General features: G+C 39.1%; 1 protein-coding gene across 1 annotated transcript in view; it reads left to right on the forward strand.

Annotated features, from left to right (window-relative positions):
* Positions 1-17,048, forward strand: part of ADGRG4 (adhesion G protein-coupled receptor G4) — a 131,226-nt gene that overhangs the window by 53,965 nt on the left and 60,213 nt on the right. The window contains 6 exon segments of the mRNA XM_037822767.1: positions 9,196-9,476; positions 9,478-10,291; positions 10,294-12,953; positions 12,955-14,779; positions 14,782-15,207; positions 16,165-16,259. Of these exon segments, the coding sequence (XP_037678695.1) occupies positions 9,196-9,476; positions 9,478-10,291; positions 10,294-12,953; positions 12,955-14,779; positions 14,782-15,207; positions 16,165-16,259 (6,101 nt within the window).

Consider the following 17,048-nt stretch of genomic DNA (forward strand, 5'->3'; position numbering starts at 1 on the left):
AAGTGTTTTTATCATGAAGGTGTGCTGGATCTTGTCTAATGCCTTTTCTGTATCAATTGAGATTATCATGTGTTTTTTCCTTAATTGTGATAATGTGGTATATTACATTAATTGATTTTCTTTTATTGAACCAACCTTGCATACCATGGATAAATCCCACTTGATCATGGTGCATATTTCTTTTAATATGCTGTTGGATTCAGTTTGCTGGTATTTTGTTGAGGATTTTTGCATCTATATTCATAAGAGATATTGTCTGTATTCTTTTCTTGTTGTGTCTTTATCTGGCTTTGGTGTAAGAGTGATGTTAGCCTTGTGGAATGAATTAGGGAGTGTTCCTTCTTCTTCAATTTTTTTGGAAGAGTTTGAGCAGACTTGGAGTTAAGTGTTTCTGGAAAGGCTCGTAGAATTCCCCTGTGAAGCCATCTTGTCCTGGGCTTGTCTTTGTTTGGGAGGTTTTTGATTACTGATTCAATCTCTTTACTAGTAATTGGTTTGTTGAGGTCTTCTATTTCTTCTTGAGTCATTGTAGTAGTTTGTCTGACTCTTAAGAATTTGCTTATTTCATCTAGGTTATCTAAATTATTGGTGTTCAATTGTTCATACTATCTTCTTAAATTCCTTTTTATTTCAGTGGGGTCATTAGTAATGCCCCCCTTTTCATTTCTGATTTTCATTATTTTAATCCTCTTTCACTCTTCCTTTGTTGGTCTAGCTAAAGGTTTGTCAATTTTATTCATCTTTCCAGAGAACCAACTAAAGGTTTTGCTGATTCACTCTATTGTGCTTTTTTCCATTTCATTTCTTTTCACTCTAATATTTGTTATTTCCTTCCTTCTCCTCACTTTGGATTTAGTTTCCTCATCTTTTTCTTTTTCTTCCTGGCTTAAGATTAGGTTTCTGATTTGAAATCTTTCTTATTTTTAAAAATAAGTGCTTAGATCTACACATCTTCCTCTCAGCTTTGCCTTCACAGCATCCCATAAATTTTGCTATGTTTTATTTTCATTCTCATTTGCCTCAAGATATTTCCTAATTTTGCTTCAGATTTCCTCTTTAACCCATTGCTTGTTTAAGAGTGTGTTAATTTCTTCATTTTTGTGGATTTTCCCTTTATCCCTCTATAATTGAATTCTAGCTTCATTCCTTTGTGGTCAGAGAATATGCATTGAATAATTTCAATGTTTTTGAATTTATAGAGACCTGTTTTGTGACACAACATATAGTCTATCCTGGAGAAAGATCCACTTGCCCTTGAGAAGAATGTATATTCTGTTTTTGTTGGGTGAAGTGTTTTCTATATTCCTGTTAGGTCTAGTTGGTTTAGAGCATTGTTCTACCCTTGTACTTCCCTGTTGATCTTCTCACTAGAAGGTCTAGCCATCATTGAGAGTGATGTGTTAAAATCACTTACTATTAAGGTAGAACCATCAATTTCTCCCTTCAAATCTGTCAGCATTTGCTTAATATATTTTGGGGCTTTGCTGTTAGGTGCATACATATTTATAATTATTACAGCTTCCTGTTGAATTGTTCTCTTTATTAGGATTTAATTTCCTTCTTTGTCCCTCATAACAGTTTTTACTTAAAGTCTATTTTATCCAACATTAGTATAGCCATTCCAATTCTCTTTTGGTTACTCCCTACATGGCACATTTTTTCCATCCTTCCACCCTCAACCTATATGTATCTTTGAATTTGAGGTGAGTCTCTTGCAGACAGCGTATAGTTGGCTCATGCTTTTTTTATCCATTCTGCCAATCTCTGCCATTTGACTGTAGAGTTTAATCCATTCACATTTAAAGGCACTACTGATAATATAGGACATTATGATGCCATTTATCTATTTAGCCTTTGTAAATCTTATACCTTCTCTGCCCCTCACTTCCATTAATGCCTAGTTTTATATTTATTTGCTTTTTTGTGTTGTGTTATATTGAGTGTCTTCTCATTTATGTCTGTATATATTTTTCATCTGTTTTCCTTGTGGTCACCATAGGGTTAAAATTTAACACCCTAGATATATAACAATCATATTTTGTTTGATAGCATCTTTTTATGCATTTTTATTGAGATATATTCACATACCAGATAATCATCCCGTTTGATAGCACCTTAAGTTCAATACATGCACATTTGCTTTCCCTATACCCCTCTGTCCCTCCCCCACCATTTTTTGTACTTGTTACCACTTATATCTTTGAACATGGTGTGCCCCCAAACATAGAATTATCATTACTTTTTATGCATGTGCATTGTAGCACCTATAGGAAGAAGTGGATTTACATACCAGGCAATACAACACAATAGTGCTGGCATTTATAATTATTCACATGGTTACCTCTACCATAAGTCTTTCTTTCTTTGTGCCACTTTGAACCACTGTCTAGTGGCCTTGCTTTTCATCTGAACTCCCTTTAGCATTGCTTGTAGGGCAGGTCTAGTGGTGATAAACTCCTTCAGCTTTCATTTACCTGAGAATGTCTCAATCTCTCTCTCATTTTTGGAAGAGATTCTCACTGGATATAAGATTATTGCCTAGCAGTTGTTTTCCTTCAGCAATTTAAGTATTTCAACCCACTGCCTTCTTGCCTCCATGGTTTCTCATGAGAAATAGGCACCCAATTTGATTCAGACTCCCTTGTATGTAACATGTTGCTTTTCTCTTGCAGCTTTCAGAATTTTCTCTTGCAGCTTTCAGAACTCTCCCTTTTGTCCTGTGCACTTGATAGTGTAATCAATATATGATGAGGTGTGTTTTTCTTCACATTTATTTTTCAGGTGTTCTCTGTGCTTCTTAGAAGTGCATAGTCATGTCTTTTGCTGCATCTTGGACTTTCTCTTTCATTATTTCTTTCACTATTCTTTCTGCTCCTTTCTCTCTTTCTTCTCCTTCTGGATCTCCCATAATGCATGTATTGGTGCATTTGATGATGTCCCAGAGGTGTCTTGGGCTATTTTTGCTTTTAATACTTCTTTTTTTCTTTCTCCTCCTCAAACTGACTCATTTCAAGTGTCTTGTCTTCAAGTTCACTGATTCTTTCTTCTGACAGCTCTAATCTGCTCTTGAAACCCTCCTGAGCATTTTTCATTTCAGTTATTGTGGTCTTCAACTCCAGTAGTTATGTTTGGTTACTTTTAAAAATTTCTACCTCTTTACCAAGATTGTCATATTCCTTGTTCCTTGCTTTTCTGATATCGTTTATTTCTTTCATTGTACTTTCCTTCATCTCCTTGAGCATTTTTAGCATCCCCTTTTGTTCCAGTTTGCTAATGCTGCCACTAAGCAAAATAGCAGAAATGGATTGGCTTTTATAAAGGGGTTTATTTGGTTACACAGTTACAGTCTTAAGGCCATAAAGTGTCCAAGGTAACACATCAGCAATCGGGCACCTTCACTGGAGAATGGCCAATGGTGTCCAGAAAACTTCTGTTAGCTGGGAATGCAAGTGGCTGGTGTCTGCTCCAAGTTCTGGTTTCAAAATGACTTTCTCCCAAGATGTTCTTTTCTAGACTCAGCTCCTCAAAAATGTCACTCTTAGTTGCTCTTGGGGCATTTGTCCTCTCTTAGCTTCTCTGGAGCGATAGTCTGCTTTCAAAGGCCTCCAAAATGTCTCTGTAAGCTGCAGCTCCTCTCTCAGCTCCTGTGCGTTCTTCGAAGTGTCTCTCTTGGCTGTAGCAAGCTCACTCCTTCTGTCTGAGCTTTTATAGTGCTCCAGTAGACTAATCAAGGCCCATGCTGAATGGGCAGGGCCACACCTCCATGGAAATTATCTAATCAGGGTTATCACTTCCAGTTGAGTGGGTCGCATCTCCATGGAAACACTCAATCAAAGAATTACAATCTAATCAACACTAAAACATCTGCCCACACAAGATTGCATCAAAGATAATGGCATTTTGGAGGACATAATGCATTCAAATGGGCACACCTTTTTAAAGGCTTTGTTTCTTATGTCCACATTCTTGTCTTCTTTTTTGGTGTTTTCAGTATTTTTATCCTCTTTCTTTGGATGGGTCACCATTTCCTATTTCTTTGTTTGTCTTATATTCTTCTGTTCCATGATGTACATTTTTTTAATGCAGTTTTATTGAGATATATTCACACACCATACAAACCATCTGACATGTACAATCACTGGCTCACAATATCATCACAGTTGTGCATACAACCCCACGATTGATATTAAAACATTTCATTACTCCATAAAAGAAATAAAAATAAAAATAAAAAAGGAAACCTAAATCCTCCCATGCCCTTTATTGCCACCTATTTTTGACCCATAGAATTGGTGTAGTACATTAATAACTGTTGATGAAAGTGTTAAAATATTACTGTTAACTATAGTCTGTAATTTGTAATAGGTACATTTTTTCCCATATACCCTCTATTATTAACTCCTTTTAATAGTGTTGTACATTTGTTCTAGTTCATGAAAAAGATTTTTAATATTTCTACAGTTAATCACAGACATTGTCCACCACAAGATTCACTGTTTTATACATTGCCATGTTTTAAACTCCAACTTTCCTTCTGGTGATACACATGCCTCTAAACTTCCCCTTTCCACCACAGTCACACACCATATGGCACTGTTGATTGTCCCCACAATAATGTGCTATCATCATCTCTATTCATTTCCAAACTTTTAAATTCAACCTAGTTAAACATTCTGCCCATATTAAGCTACCACTCCCCATTCTTTAACCTCATTGTATATCCTGGTGACCTATATTCTATATTTTATGTCTATGAATTTGCATATTATACTTAGCTCATATCAGTGAGCTCATACAATATTTGTCCTTTTGTGTTTCTCTTATTTCAGTTAACATAATGTCCTCAAGTTTCATCCATGTTCTCACGTGATTCACGACATGGTTCCTTCTTACTGCTGAATAATATTCCATCATATGTATGTACCACATTTTGTTTATCCATTCATCTGTTGTTGGACATTTGGGTTGTTTCCATCTTTGGCAATTGTGAAAAATGCCACTATAAACATCAGTGTGTATATGTCTGGTTGTGTCCCTGCTTCCAGATCTTTTGGTATATCCGGAGAAGTGGGAATGTTGGGTGGTAAGGCAACTCTGTACTTAGCTTCCTGAGGAACCACCAAACTGTCCTCCACAGCAGCTGTACCATTTTACATTCCCATCACTAGTGACTAAGTGTTTCTATTGTTCCATATCCACTCCAACATTTGTAGTTTTCTGTTTGTTTAATAGCAGCCATTCTAAGAGGTATGAGATGATATCTCGATTTGCATTTCCCTAACAGTTAGTGAAGCATATTTTTTCATGTGCTTGTAGCCATCTGCATTTCCTCTTCAAAAAAATGTTTGTGCATGTCTTTTGACCATTGTTAATTGGGTTGTTTGTCTTTTTATTATTGAGTTCTAGGATTTCTTTATATATGCTGGACATCAAACCCTTATCAGATATGTGATTTCCAAATATTTTCTCCCATTGTGTCTGCTGCCTTTTCACACTTTTGACAAAGTCCTTTGAAGCACTGAGGTATTAAACTTTGAAGAGTTCTCATTTATCCATTTTTTTCTTTCATTGCTTGTGCTTTGGATGTAAGGTCTAAGAAACTACCACCTGCCCCTAGATATTGAAGATGCTTCCCTACATTTTCTTCCAGGTGTTTTATGGTCCTGGCTCTTCCTTTTAGGTCTTTGATCCACTTTTGAGTTAATTTTTATGTAAGGTATGAGATAGGGGTCCTCTTTCATTCTTTTGGTTATGAATATCCAGTTCCCCCAATGCCATTTTTAATGCAATTTTATTGAGATATATTCTCACGCCATAAAATCCATCCAAAGTACACAATCAGTGGCTCACAGTATCATCATATAGTTGTGCATTCATCACCACAACCAATATTAGAACATTTCCATTACTCAAAATACAGAAAAAATAAAAATAAAAAAGAACACCCAAAACATCCTATATCTCTTATCCCCCCCCCCACACTATTTATTTATATTTTGTCTTTATTTTCTTACTCATCTGTCCATATACTGGATAAAGGGAGTGTCAGTCACAAGGTTTTCACAATCACACAGTCACACCATGAAAGCTATATAGTTATACAATCATCTTCAGGAATCAAGTACACTGGATTGCAGTTCAAGTTTCAGGCATTTCCTTCTAGCTATTCTAATACAGTAGAGACTAAAAAGGGTTATCTACATAGTGCATAAGAATGCCCACCAGAGTGACTTCTCAACCCCATTTGAAATCTCTTAGCCACTGAAACTTTCTTTTGTTTCATTTTGCTTCCCTGTTTTGGTCAAGAAAACTTTCTCAGTCCCACGATGCCAGGGCCAGGTTCATTCCTGGGAGTCATGTCCCACATTGCCAGGGAGATTTACACCCCTGTGTCCCTGGTAGGAGGTGGGAGGGATCCCAGCTGCTGCCTCTGGGTGCTTCCTGAGCTGTGTGAGACTGAGTGAGGCGGGGGAGGATAGAGGACTGGCCAGTTTGGGACAGAAGTTTCCTACTTGATATTTTTCTCTTTCTTTGATTCAGCATTTGTGGAATCCTTTTTCTAGTCTATATCTTTCTCCAGAGCACTGAACAAGTGAGAACTGTCCTTTGTTTGACTGAATCATTTTTCTCTGAGGTTTTCAGTAGCTGTCTGTGTTGCCATGCTGATGATGTCACTCTCTCCACATAGTACATTTTATTCTAAAATGTTAGCACTGGGGTTTAATCCCTGAGATGTCTGTTTCTTGGTTTTATAACCAGATGGTGACAAGATAGATTTTCTTGGCTTTAGCCCTCTTATCAGTAAGGTCTGCACAAGGTGAATGCTCTGTGCAGTTTTCCCTGTCCTTTTAGGCCTCTGTCTTGTCTTGGACTTTTGCTTGTTAATTGTTTTGGAGTCCCCTGTTTACAGATTTTGGTGCCCCCTCTGTTTCCTAGGAGACAGACCTCTGTCTCCTGGGTGTTTGTAGCTGGTGGGCCGTTGACCCAGACTGTCCGGGTTTTTGAAGGCAGCAGGTCTTTGTCCCAGACTGTCCATTTCTATAGTCTTTACACTCTTTTCATTGTCTCAAGCACCCTGGAATGGACTTTCCCAAGACAGTCTTTACTAACCAAAGCACGGACAAGGATTAATAAAGAGGGCACAGACTGGCTCCAAAGTGCCCTGGGAGGGGATCAAGAAGGATGTCAATGGCTTCTCGAAGGACTCTCCAAAGCTGAGCTTTACTGGCCTGCCCAGCAAATGTTGCTCTTCAGCTAACTATCCCCTGTAGCCCTGAGGAAGCCCTGCATCTTTAAAGCTCCACCACCACCGCCTCCTTCTGGGGAGAGTTGAAACAATGGCTGCTGCCACCTTTGTCCAGGGCCGGTTGAAACAATAGCTGCCCTCAGAACTGGGCTCCCAGGGAATTCCCTAATCAAAATCTGTGATCAGTGATGGCTGTGCCCACACCTCTTCTTGGGGAAGAGGCTTTTTATATTCCTTTCTGTCATCAGCAGCTAGCCAGGGACTGGACACCAAGGTGGCCTGCCATGAGACTGGGGGATGGGCACCAGTAGGCACCATGCAGAGAGAGCAATTTACTGTCCTTTACCATAGTTTATCAGTCTCTTTCTCCCGCTTTTTTCTGGATACTGTGCAGTGTTTTTCTGGCCTCTAGAGTTTCAAAATAATTGTTTCAGACAGTTCCCGCCTGTTTAATAGTTGTTTTGGTGGAAGGACTGAGTCTTGGAACTCCCTACTCTGCATCTTTCATGAAAGTTTGCCATTTTGTCTTTGCCTTCTCTACCCAAATCCCATCATTTCTCTAAGGCCTACATCTTCTAAGAGAAACTTTCTTCATTAGCTTGAAGCCAGTATTAATCTCTCAGTGCACTGATTTCCCATTGCACTTTAGAAATACTTGGAATCTGAGTATATTCCATCATTCACTTTATTATAAACTGTATTATTGTTTTGTTGTGTTATTTTATTGCTTTGTTTTAAAAATATTATTTTGTATTTTGTTTTTAAAATATTTAAGTAATATAAGACTTTCCCAATAAGAGTGTGAACTCTTTGAAAGAAGGAATTATGCCATAAACTCTATGTATAGATTTCTCACAGGACCTAGAATAGTATTGACAATACTTGTTAAATTTAATTGACTTGAATTGAAGTGGAAGCTAGGCTCCAGTGGTCTTTAAAGCTGGCTGCACACATTCTAGGGTGTGTACAAGACAATCCATTAGAGTGCCAGAAGAAAATATTGTAACTTCTATTTATATTTACTTTTATCACATCCTTTGGAAATTTCTATTTTTGTGTATCTTTATAATGTACATAAAGCAGATGTATTTATCTATACACATGTGTACATTGATAAACAAATATACATACATAAGTGGTGCATGTTAAAACATTTTATTCTTGGGGCTCCAGATCAAAATATTTTCAGTCTATAGGGTTGAGATGAGTGACTGAAGTTTGACCAAGTCTAAAGTCAAAAGCTTTTATTAACAACAATTCACCGTTTTTTTTTTTTTTGAATGCTCACTGTGTGCCAGCCACTATGCTAAGTGCTTTACATGTATTTACTCACTTAAATCTCCCAACAATTTTATAAGGTAGGTGTTATAATTCTCACATTACGAAGGAGAAAACTGAAGCACAGAGAGGTTAAGTAAGTAACCCAAGGTCATGTAATGAGTAAGTAATGGAGCCGGAATTTGAAACTATATCTATTTGAATTCAAAGCTATTCTTCTTTTTTAGGAGAATATTTTTAACAAAAAAATTCAATTTCTTTAATAGACATAGTGCTTTTCAGGTTGTTTATTTCTTCTTGGATAAATTCTGATGGCTTCTGTCTTTTAAGGAATTGGTCCATTTTCAAAACTGATCATCTTAAGCAGTACCAGACACTAGTGTGCATCCTCTTTTCAGAGAGGCTATATCTTTTATGGAGACACTATGGAATAGATATAGGTTGGATGTCCTCCTACTAGTTTCTTAACCAAGGTATTAGAAGAATCAGGTAAAGATTTTAGAAAGTAGGAAATCATCTTAAGAACAACCAAATAATTGAGTGATTTGATTATATCTGTGATATCTAGTTTCTCTTTAAAAATATAAGAAATCATAGGGCTCCTTTTAAAAGAATTGTCTCTAATTTCTAAAGCTGAATCCAAAGTAATACATGCTTTCTAATTTTTTCAGTTGTTTCTAAAAATATAACCATTGAAGGAACAAGTACAACTCTTTCACAGCAAATAGATTTGACAACTCCATCCCAAATTACCAGACTAACACCAGAAAAGACTGAATATTCCTCTACCATCGTGTCTAAAAGTATGCCTGTATTTGCAACTGATTATACAATCAGGTCATATTCTGATACAACATCTCCTACTCTGGAAACAATGACTGCACCAAAAAACTTTAAGACATCCATACCTGAGACAGCTACATTAGCAACAGACATTTTATCTACTTCAGCCTACCATCACTCTGCCTACCAAGTGTACATCCATAGGCACTAGTACCAATTCCATGGAAACAACTAGATCCCCATCTTCAGAGAGCACAAGGACAACAAAAATGGCTCAAGTAGTTGCTACTGAGACCTTTCATCCAACTGCAGCTACTGCTTTCCTATTCACATCTGGATTTACCAAGAATTCAGTTGTTTCAAAAACTTCAACGACCGGATCTCATTCTGCCATTATAAAGACAACAACTTTATTCTCATCTATTGACTCAAGGTCCATATCAATGACATCTTGGCCCAAACACAAATCTACAGATATTGGTATACTCCCTATCTCCACAGCTGGCCAGGTATTTCTTGCATCTACAGCTGCTGGAACTGTACCTCGGTCCACAGGGGAACAGGCTTCAGCTATGGCTAATCACATTGGGATGGCATTGACAGTCACACTGGAGGCTGTGCTCATCTCCACAGCAGCTGTTCCAGTGGACTCTGTATTTCCCAAAAATCAGACAGCATCTACATTGTCGACAACTGACATGCCAATAACATTTACAGTTCATTCAGTGATGCTTCAAACTAGGCCTATTGGGACCACTCCTGTCCTAAAAGAAGCCGAAACAGAATTGACATCCATGAATTTCCAGGATGTCTCTTCACCCAGAGTGGAGGATGCCATATCTACCTCTACACCTAAAGAGGCCTTTTCTATGGCCCTTTCTTTCAGGACATCCTCTCCATTCATTGGAGATCAGAGTGCACAGACAGTTATTGATGCTGAGACTACACTTACAACCTTAACTCCTGGAATCACACTTGCACCTACGTGGCTTAAACTATAGTTTCCTCCACAATCACAAAACCACTATATACTGAGAAAAGGCCCACACCTGGTGGAAACATGCTTCCTTTGATTTCCACTAGATTAGCTTCCACACCCAAGGCATCTGAGTCAGTTTTCACTGAAGCTGCCCATGTATTCTCTACCAGTAAGACCACTTGGACTTCCAGGCCAGACCAGACCCTTCTGACATTTATAAATACAAGCACCATGCTTGCATTTTTACCTAATGAAAATTTCACATCAGCAATCCGTGGGAGTACTTCTAATGCAGAACATTCTTCCACAATTATTAACAGTATCACTCCACCAGAAGTATCCATAGATAGTGAGGCTACCACTGCTGCTGATGCTATTATTACTGGTTCAGCCAGACATACAACTCTATCCAAATTGACACCTCCATGGTTTGCTAATTTCTCCACAGTTTCCGGAACTACATCTGTACCCAAACCAACTGAATGTATACTTATCACCTCACTATTAAAAACAACTCCTATGACCACTGTAGCTGTAAATGAACTTCCTTCAACACCAAGGGAGACAGCAGTTCCACCAACAGATATGCAATCTATACTTGCTAACATCAAACAAAAATTTTCTACTGAGGTGAGCCATTCTGAGACCACACAAACAGAAACAAATGGTACAATTACATTTGGAGAGACAACAGCCTCTGTACCAAAGTCTGTGACAACACAAAGCTTCAGTGCTACTGTGACAAGAAAAGAAACAACTTTCCATTATCTTAAGGGAAAATCACCTACAGCAGTTACATTGCAGATTTCTCCATTTTCAACAATGTTGGAAACAACAGATGAATCTGCACAAATGTTGACAACCTCTGCAACCAGTTCCCCTCTTCCTGATATAGAAAAGACTTCTGTCACAGTGGACGATAAAACTGTAACTACTGAGGAGAAAGAAAATTGGCTTTTGACAAAATCTGTGAAAACCACACCGAAGAACTCATACAATGGAACTATAGAAATCATTAATTCCACCCACACCTATACAGCACGTTGGAATTCAGAGAATCCACTTGAGGGGAATTCAGCTCCGTCTCCCACTTCTGGGAGCACACAGACATTCCCTATCCCCTTGGGTGTTTCCACCACAAGGATATTGGGGACCATTTTCACCACTACCCCTTCAGACAGTACAACTATGTCCTTGTCTGCAGGCATTTTACTTCCACAGCCTAAACCTACCCATTCCCCAGCTACCCCTGTGCCTGTTACCCATATGTTCTCACTATCAGTTAATACCTCTGCTGTCACCTCTATGGTGGTTTCTAATGAGGCCACAGTGAGCATACCTGAGTCCTCAACACTGGCCAGGGCTTTCTCCCCATCTATGTTCTCAGATGTCTCAACTCTGTCATCTGTGAACACACTATCAGGTCAGACTGCTTCCACAACCAGTGATACCATGCCTCCCCACAGAGACTCAATTCTCACCACCTCAGAGGCCACAGTGATCTCTGTCAGGATGACACCCATGACAATTCCCTCTCTGACAGAAACTCCAGTACCTTCACTGAGACCCCCAACTCCTATGGCAACTAAGGCTGAGACCACCCTTCCCTCCACTTCATCTGACATAGTAACCCCACTCACACACAATCTCACCTGCTCTACATCTCTTCCTGAGATTACTGTTGTGTCCTCCACTCATGTGGCCTCAACTGCATCTACACCAGTAGCAACCCAACCTACCTCTCAAGTGGTGGAGCCTACAATGCTGGAGAGTTCTACACAAGTTCTCAGCTTTCCGTATACTTTGAGTGGTGGTGCAGATGTTGTTAGCTTGTCTACTGACACCACAGAAACCTCTGTTGATGAGAACAGGCCCCTACACACCTCTGCCAATGACCTTACTACCTCAGTAAATGTTCACATTTCTCAATCTTCCACATATCTTGTAAACACACCACCCACCCTACAGGTGACAGGCACCTCTACCTTATCTTCTGAGAAAGAGCAGATGACTACCTCCATGGAAAACATCTCTAGAACTATGGAGGTGACAGAAATGTCCCCATCAAATAATTCTATTTCATACTCCCAGGGTACTTCATCCTTGGAAATGACAGATACAGAACTTTCTGAGAGTACAAAAAGTTCTAGTCACCAAACACATTCACCTTCAGGAATTCTACTTGAGACTCCTCCTGAGGGGAATTCAGCTTCATCTCCCATTTCTGGTAGCACACAGACTATAGCTATTTCGACCTCAAATGACACAGTAGGTGTTCATGTTTCAGAAATGTCTACCAGTCTTGGGAAAACAGCTCTCCCTTCACAAACTCTGGCAAACACCACCTTTTTGACCCCTGAAAAAGAAAGCACAAGTGCCTTTTCAGTATATACTTCCAGATCTGGGGAAACAATAGTAAGATCCACCTCTGTGACTTACCGTGTCTCATATAGCCAAGATATGTCATCTGTAGATACCACACCTTCCAGGATAAGCAGAGTATCAAATCCTATGAACATCAACAGAACACTTTCATACTTGCCTTCACTTAGGACTCAAACTGAGATGACTACAATTGCCTCTCCCATTTCTGGAAGCACACAGGCTTCCCCTGTGCCCCTATCTCTTTCTACAGATGGACTATCAAAGGCAAATTTTAGTTACCTCTTCTGACTGAATTGCTACAGACCTGTCTGCTCCAAACATATATACAACACTTCTTGGGAAAATCTCTATGGTAACATCCATTCCTACCTCCCAGATATCCTCACTGCCAGTTAATGTCACTGCCTTCATCTCCTGAAACATTTTGGACACTACAACACTAATGACTAAGTCTAAAACAATACGCTCAGGTTGTTTGAAAAGTCCCTCTATAGCCACTTCCAGGCCTATGTCTGAGAGGTCTTCACTGCCAGTTAATGATTCTGCTTTCTCACCTGCAGTGGTTTCTTCTGATACCTCCACAACTGTTGGATTATTCTCTACTTTGTTGTCTTCAATAACTCCTAGGACTACTACAACTATACAAACATCCTCATTGGATATCACACCAATGACATATGCAGACACATTGGTTTCTTCTGCTTTCACTACTTCAGAAATGACAGAGTTATCTTCCAGGATCACACCTACATCTTTTTCATTTCCAACAGAGTCAACTTCTCCTCCTGTGAAAACCATCCCAACCATTGTTAAATCTGGAATAGCAACTCCTTTCATGGGCACCACTGCCTCCTCTTTACTCAGTTCTAAGAACACTGAAGCTCTTTTCTCCAATCCAAAGACCACATTTTCACCAATTCTGACAACAACCCAACAACCATCACAAGGAGATGATGCTACAGCTCTGGGCGTATTACCTGGGATTACTCACAGCTCTCTATCTACTGTCAGCACTGGTGTAAAGACAGCTTTCATAAGTACTTATTCCAGAACTGTTGGGCCTGAAAATGTGCTTTCACCTACTCTTTCAGGTAATCTCCATACTTCTATGAATATTCAGTTTTCCCCATCTTTGACTAGTTTTAAGAGCACTCCTGGACCCACAAAAAGTGTGAAAGCCACCATTCACCTTTCTTCTAATACAGGAAAGATGACTTCCTTATCAGAAAATACTTCCTTAACAGCTAAACTAACAAAAAGTGCCTTGTCTATGAATACCCCTGTTTCGTACTTTCCACTGACCCCATCCATATCCTCTTTGACATCATCTCTTCTTTTGCCTTATGGTACTGGAGCTGAGTTCTTTACACTAAAGACCACTTTGCCACTTACATCCCACATGGTTGAACTTCCAGTTGCAGGAACAGGAATCACATCTAATGATACTCAGTCCCTGCTTATGACTTCCTGGAATACACCTACAGCTGAAGATTCTCAATTTCCAATTTCTACCACTGCTCATATATCTATACCCAACAAGATGGAAGCAGCAACTCTATACCTTGTTTCTGGGTCTTTGCCAACATTCGCACCCTCTCAGACTAGTCTTGTATCTGGAGCTGTTATGACAATGCCATCAACCCCCACATCTGGAATTCCTCCTGGGTTCTCTGAGAGCTCTTCATTATCAACATCTTCCAGAACTATCCCCACCACTTTGGCTGACATTAAGCACACATTTGAGAAGACAACCACATCTGTAACTCCTGGAAGCACACTCCCATTAAATCCTTCTGGTGCCACTTCAGGATCTATAATCTCGAATGCTACTACTTCACCTATGCTGACTTGGATCCTGTCTAGTCTCCCTTCAGGTTCCCCTCTGGCAACTGTATCCAAAGCTCCTCAAGTTATAACTTCCTCCTCAATAGAGGAGTCAAAATCCACATTTCTCACTTCTGGCATGATACCAACACACCCATTCATTAAGTTTACAGCCCTACCCTTTGCTACTATAAGCACTATACCCTCTAAAACCACTCCTACAACTAAAATGTATGATATCATTACTGGTTTCCAAACTTCTTTCCCTGTGTCTATAAAAATCACATATACATTTCTCCATCCCCTGGAGCATCCTCCAGAGCCACTGTGACTGCCAACTCTAGGACTGTGTCTCAACCTCTAACCTTTAGCAGGATGAACACATCACCTGTTACAACTGACCACACCTTATTTATTGGTTCCATGTCTGTCACTCACCCTACAATAACATCTGCATGGAGCAGAATCCCAGCTACATCAACATCCCCGACTTTAGTTCTTCCTAAGCCCACAATGGGCCCCCTTCCAAATATAACTACTACATCCACAGCTACTGGAGCCTCATTTCCACCCATATCTACTGAAGTGACACATCCTTCCACAGCAACTTTGTCTTCAATAATCTCTTCCTCTTTTGAGAAAACCTGGCTGGAATCCACATCTTCTTTTATGTCTATTGAAACATCGACTTCACCCATTGCTAAGTCTACATGTATTGTTCCATACTGTGTGCAGTGTATCCCTAACAGAATGCATGCATAATGGGCCATGGGTTCTCCATGGTGGCCAGTTCTCTGAAGGCAGAAAGGGATAATGAAATGTGCAGTGGTGTTTCTTATCTCCTCAGACAGTGGACATATGGATTTCTCTAGCCATCTTGCTTTCGTTTGCTTTACTGAAATATCATGTAAATGTGTCTTTTCACTCATATGAGATTTCTAAGTCTCTTTTTCACTACTTTTGTTCCTGATCCCCTGACCCTGCCAATGTGAACATGAACCAGGAACCTCACACCTCCCCAGTAAGAGCATTATATGGCCTTATAACCAACCATATAGACCTGACAACAGAAAACTATAGAAGATATTCTATCCTGCCTTTATCAATTCCTCTTATATAGGTCTCAGCCTTCTCCAACTCCCACTTCCAGCTTATCCATAGCTAGGAATATTGTTCAAATTTTGGATATTGCTGCAACTTTTAACTTTCCAAAATTGAAATATGATATGATTCATAAAAACAACAGGGAAATAAGGAGAGGGACACCTGAAGCAGAAAGGAAGTCATAGGAAGAAACAGTTATTTTCTTGGTAAAAATGATCTTGTGAGATATAAATGTTCAGCATGGCCATTATATGGACTGGAAATCTGTTGGCCAATAAATGTCAAGGATTTGGGGACTTGTAGAATGTCCATCAACTGTATAGAGCACAGGCAACTGCTCAAATAGTTGAAGCAAAGCAGGATGGTAACAACCTGTTTTGCTTTTGGATGTGGAGCCAAAAGTGCTGGGTTCTTGCCCTTGGAGTTAAATTAACCAAAGATTAAGGATGAGACATCATTGTTTGGTTTGCTTTAAAATGGAGAGCATTTCGGATCAAATTTACAGAGTGTAAAATTTCTCGAACCAAATGAAAGATAAAATTAATCCCGTTACTTTAAATTACAGTTTCCTTCTACAATATTGAAATGAAATTCTCAGTCTTTGATGAAGAGTCAAGGATTCTTATGACCAGTGTTATAAATGAATTTGCAGAAAATTGGGTAAATTAATCTTTTGAATATTTATGTTAAGAATAAATATATGTGAATATATATACATGTGAATATAAGTGTGTGTGTGTGTGTGTGTGTATACATACACACACACACACACACATATATATATATATATATATATATATATATATATGACAAAAACAGAGATAAAACCTAGGCTTTACCTTGTTCTGCCCATAATCCATTTCACAGATAATTGGTTTAATATTTTTTCCGCAAAGCTGTCCACTCTGTAAGCAGCACCATGAGGATGCATGCAGTATCTTTCATAGTGCCAACGTTGAAAACTTTTATGAGATGCATTATTTTTTTTTTTTGGTAGGGGGGTGATTTGGGTGTTACTTTTCACTTTTATTTTTTATTCTTATTATTACTTTTTCTGGCACAAGGAAAATGTTCAAAAAATAGATTGGGGTGATGAATGCACAACTATACGATGGCACTGCAAACAACCAATTGTACACTTTGGATGATTGTATGGTATGTGAATATATCTCAATAAAATTGAATTAAAAAAAAAAGCAGCCATTGAGTGAATAAACAGGCAATCAAGAACTCAAAGCAAGTCTGCCTTCCTCTGAAAGCCCATACTCTCTATTGTTGCCCATACTGGGGAAAGGAGTTGTGTCTGCAGTCACGAGACAAACCCCAGTTTTCAAAACTGATCCCCACGTGGCAGGGAAGGCCAGTGTGCTGTGGGGTCTTCTTTGGCCAAGCTGCCCTCTGTAGAGGTTGCAACAGCACATAGTCCACCCACAATAAATGGCAGCGCAG

This window comes from Choloepus didactylus, chromosome Y (assembly GCF_015220235.1).
Source record: "Choloepus didactylus isolate mChoDid1 chromosome Y, mChoDid1.pri, whole genome shotgun sequence".
NCBI lineage: Eukaryota > Metazoa > Chordata > Mammalia > Pilosa > Megalonychidae > Choloepus > Choloepus didactylus.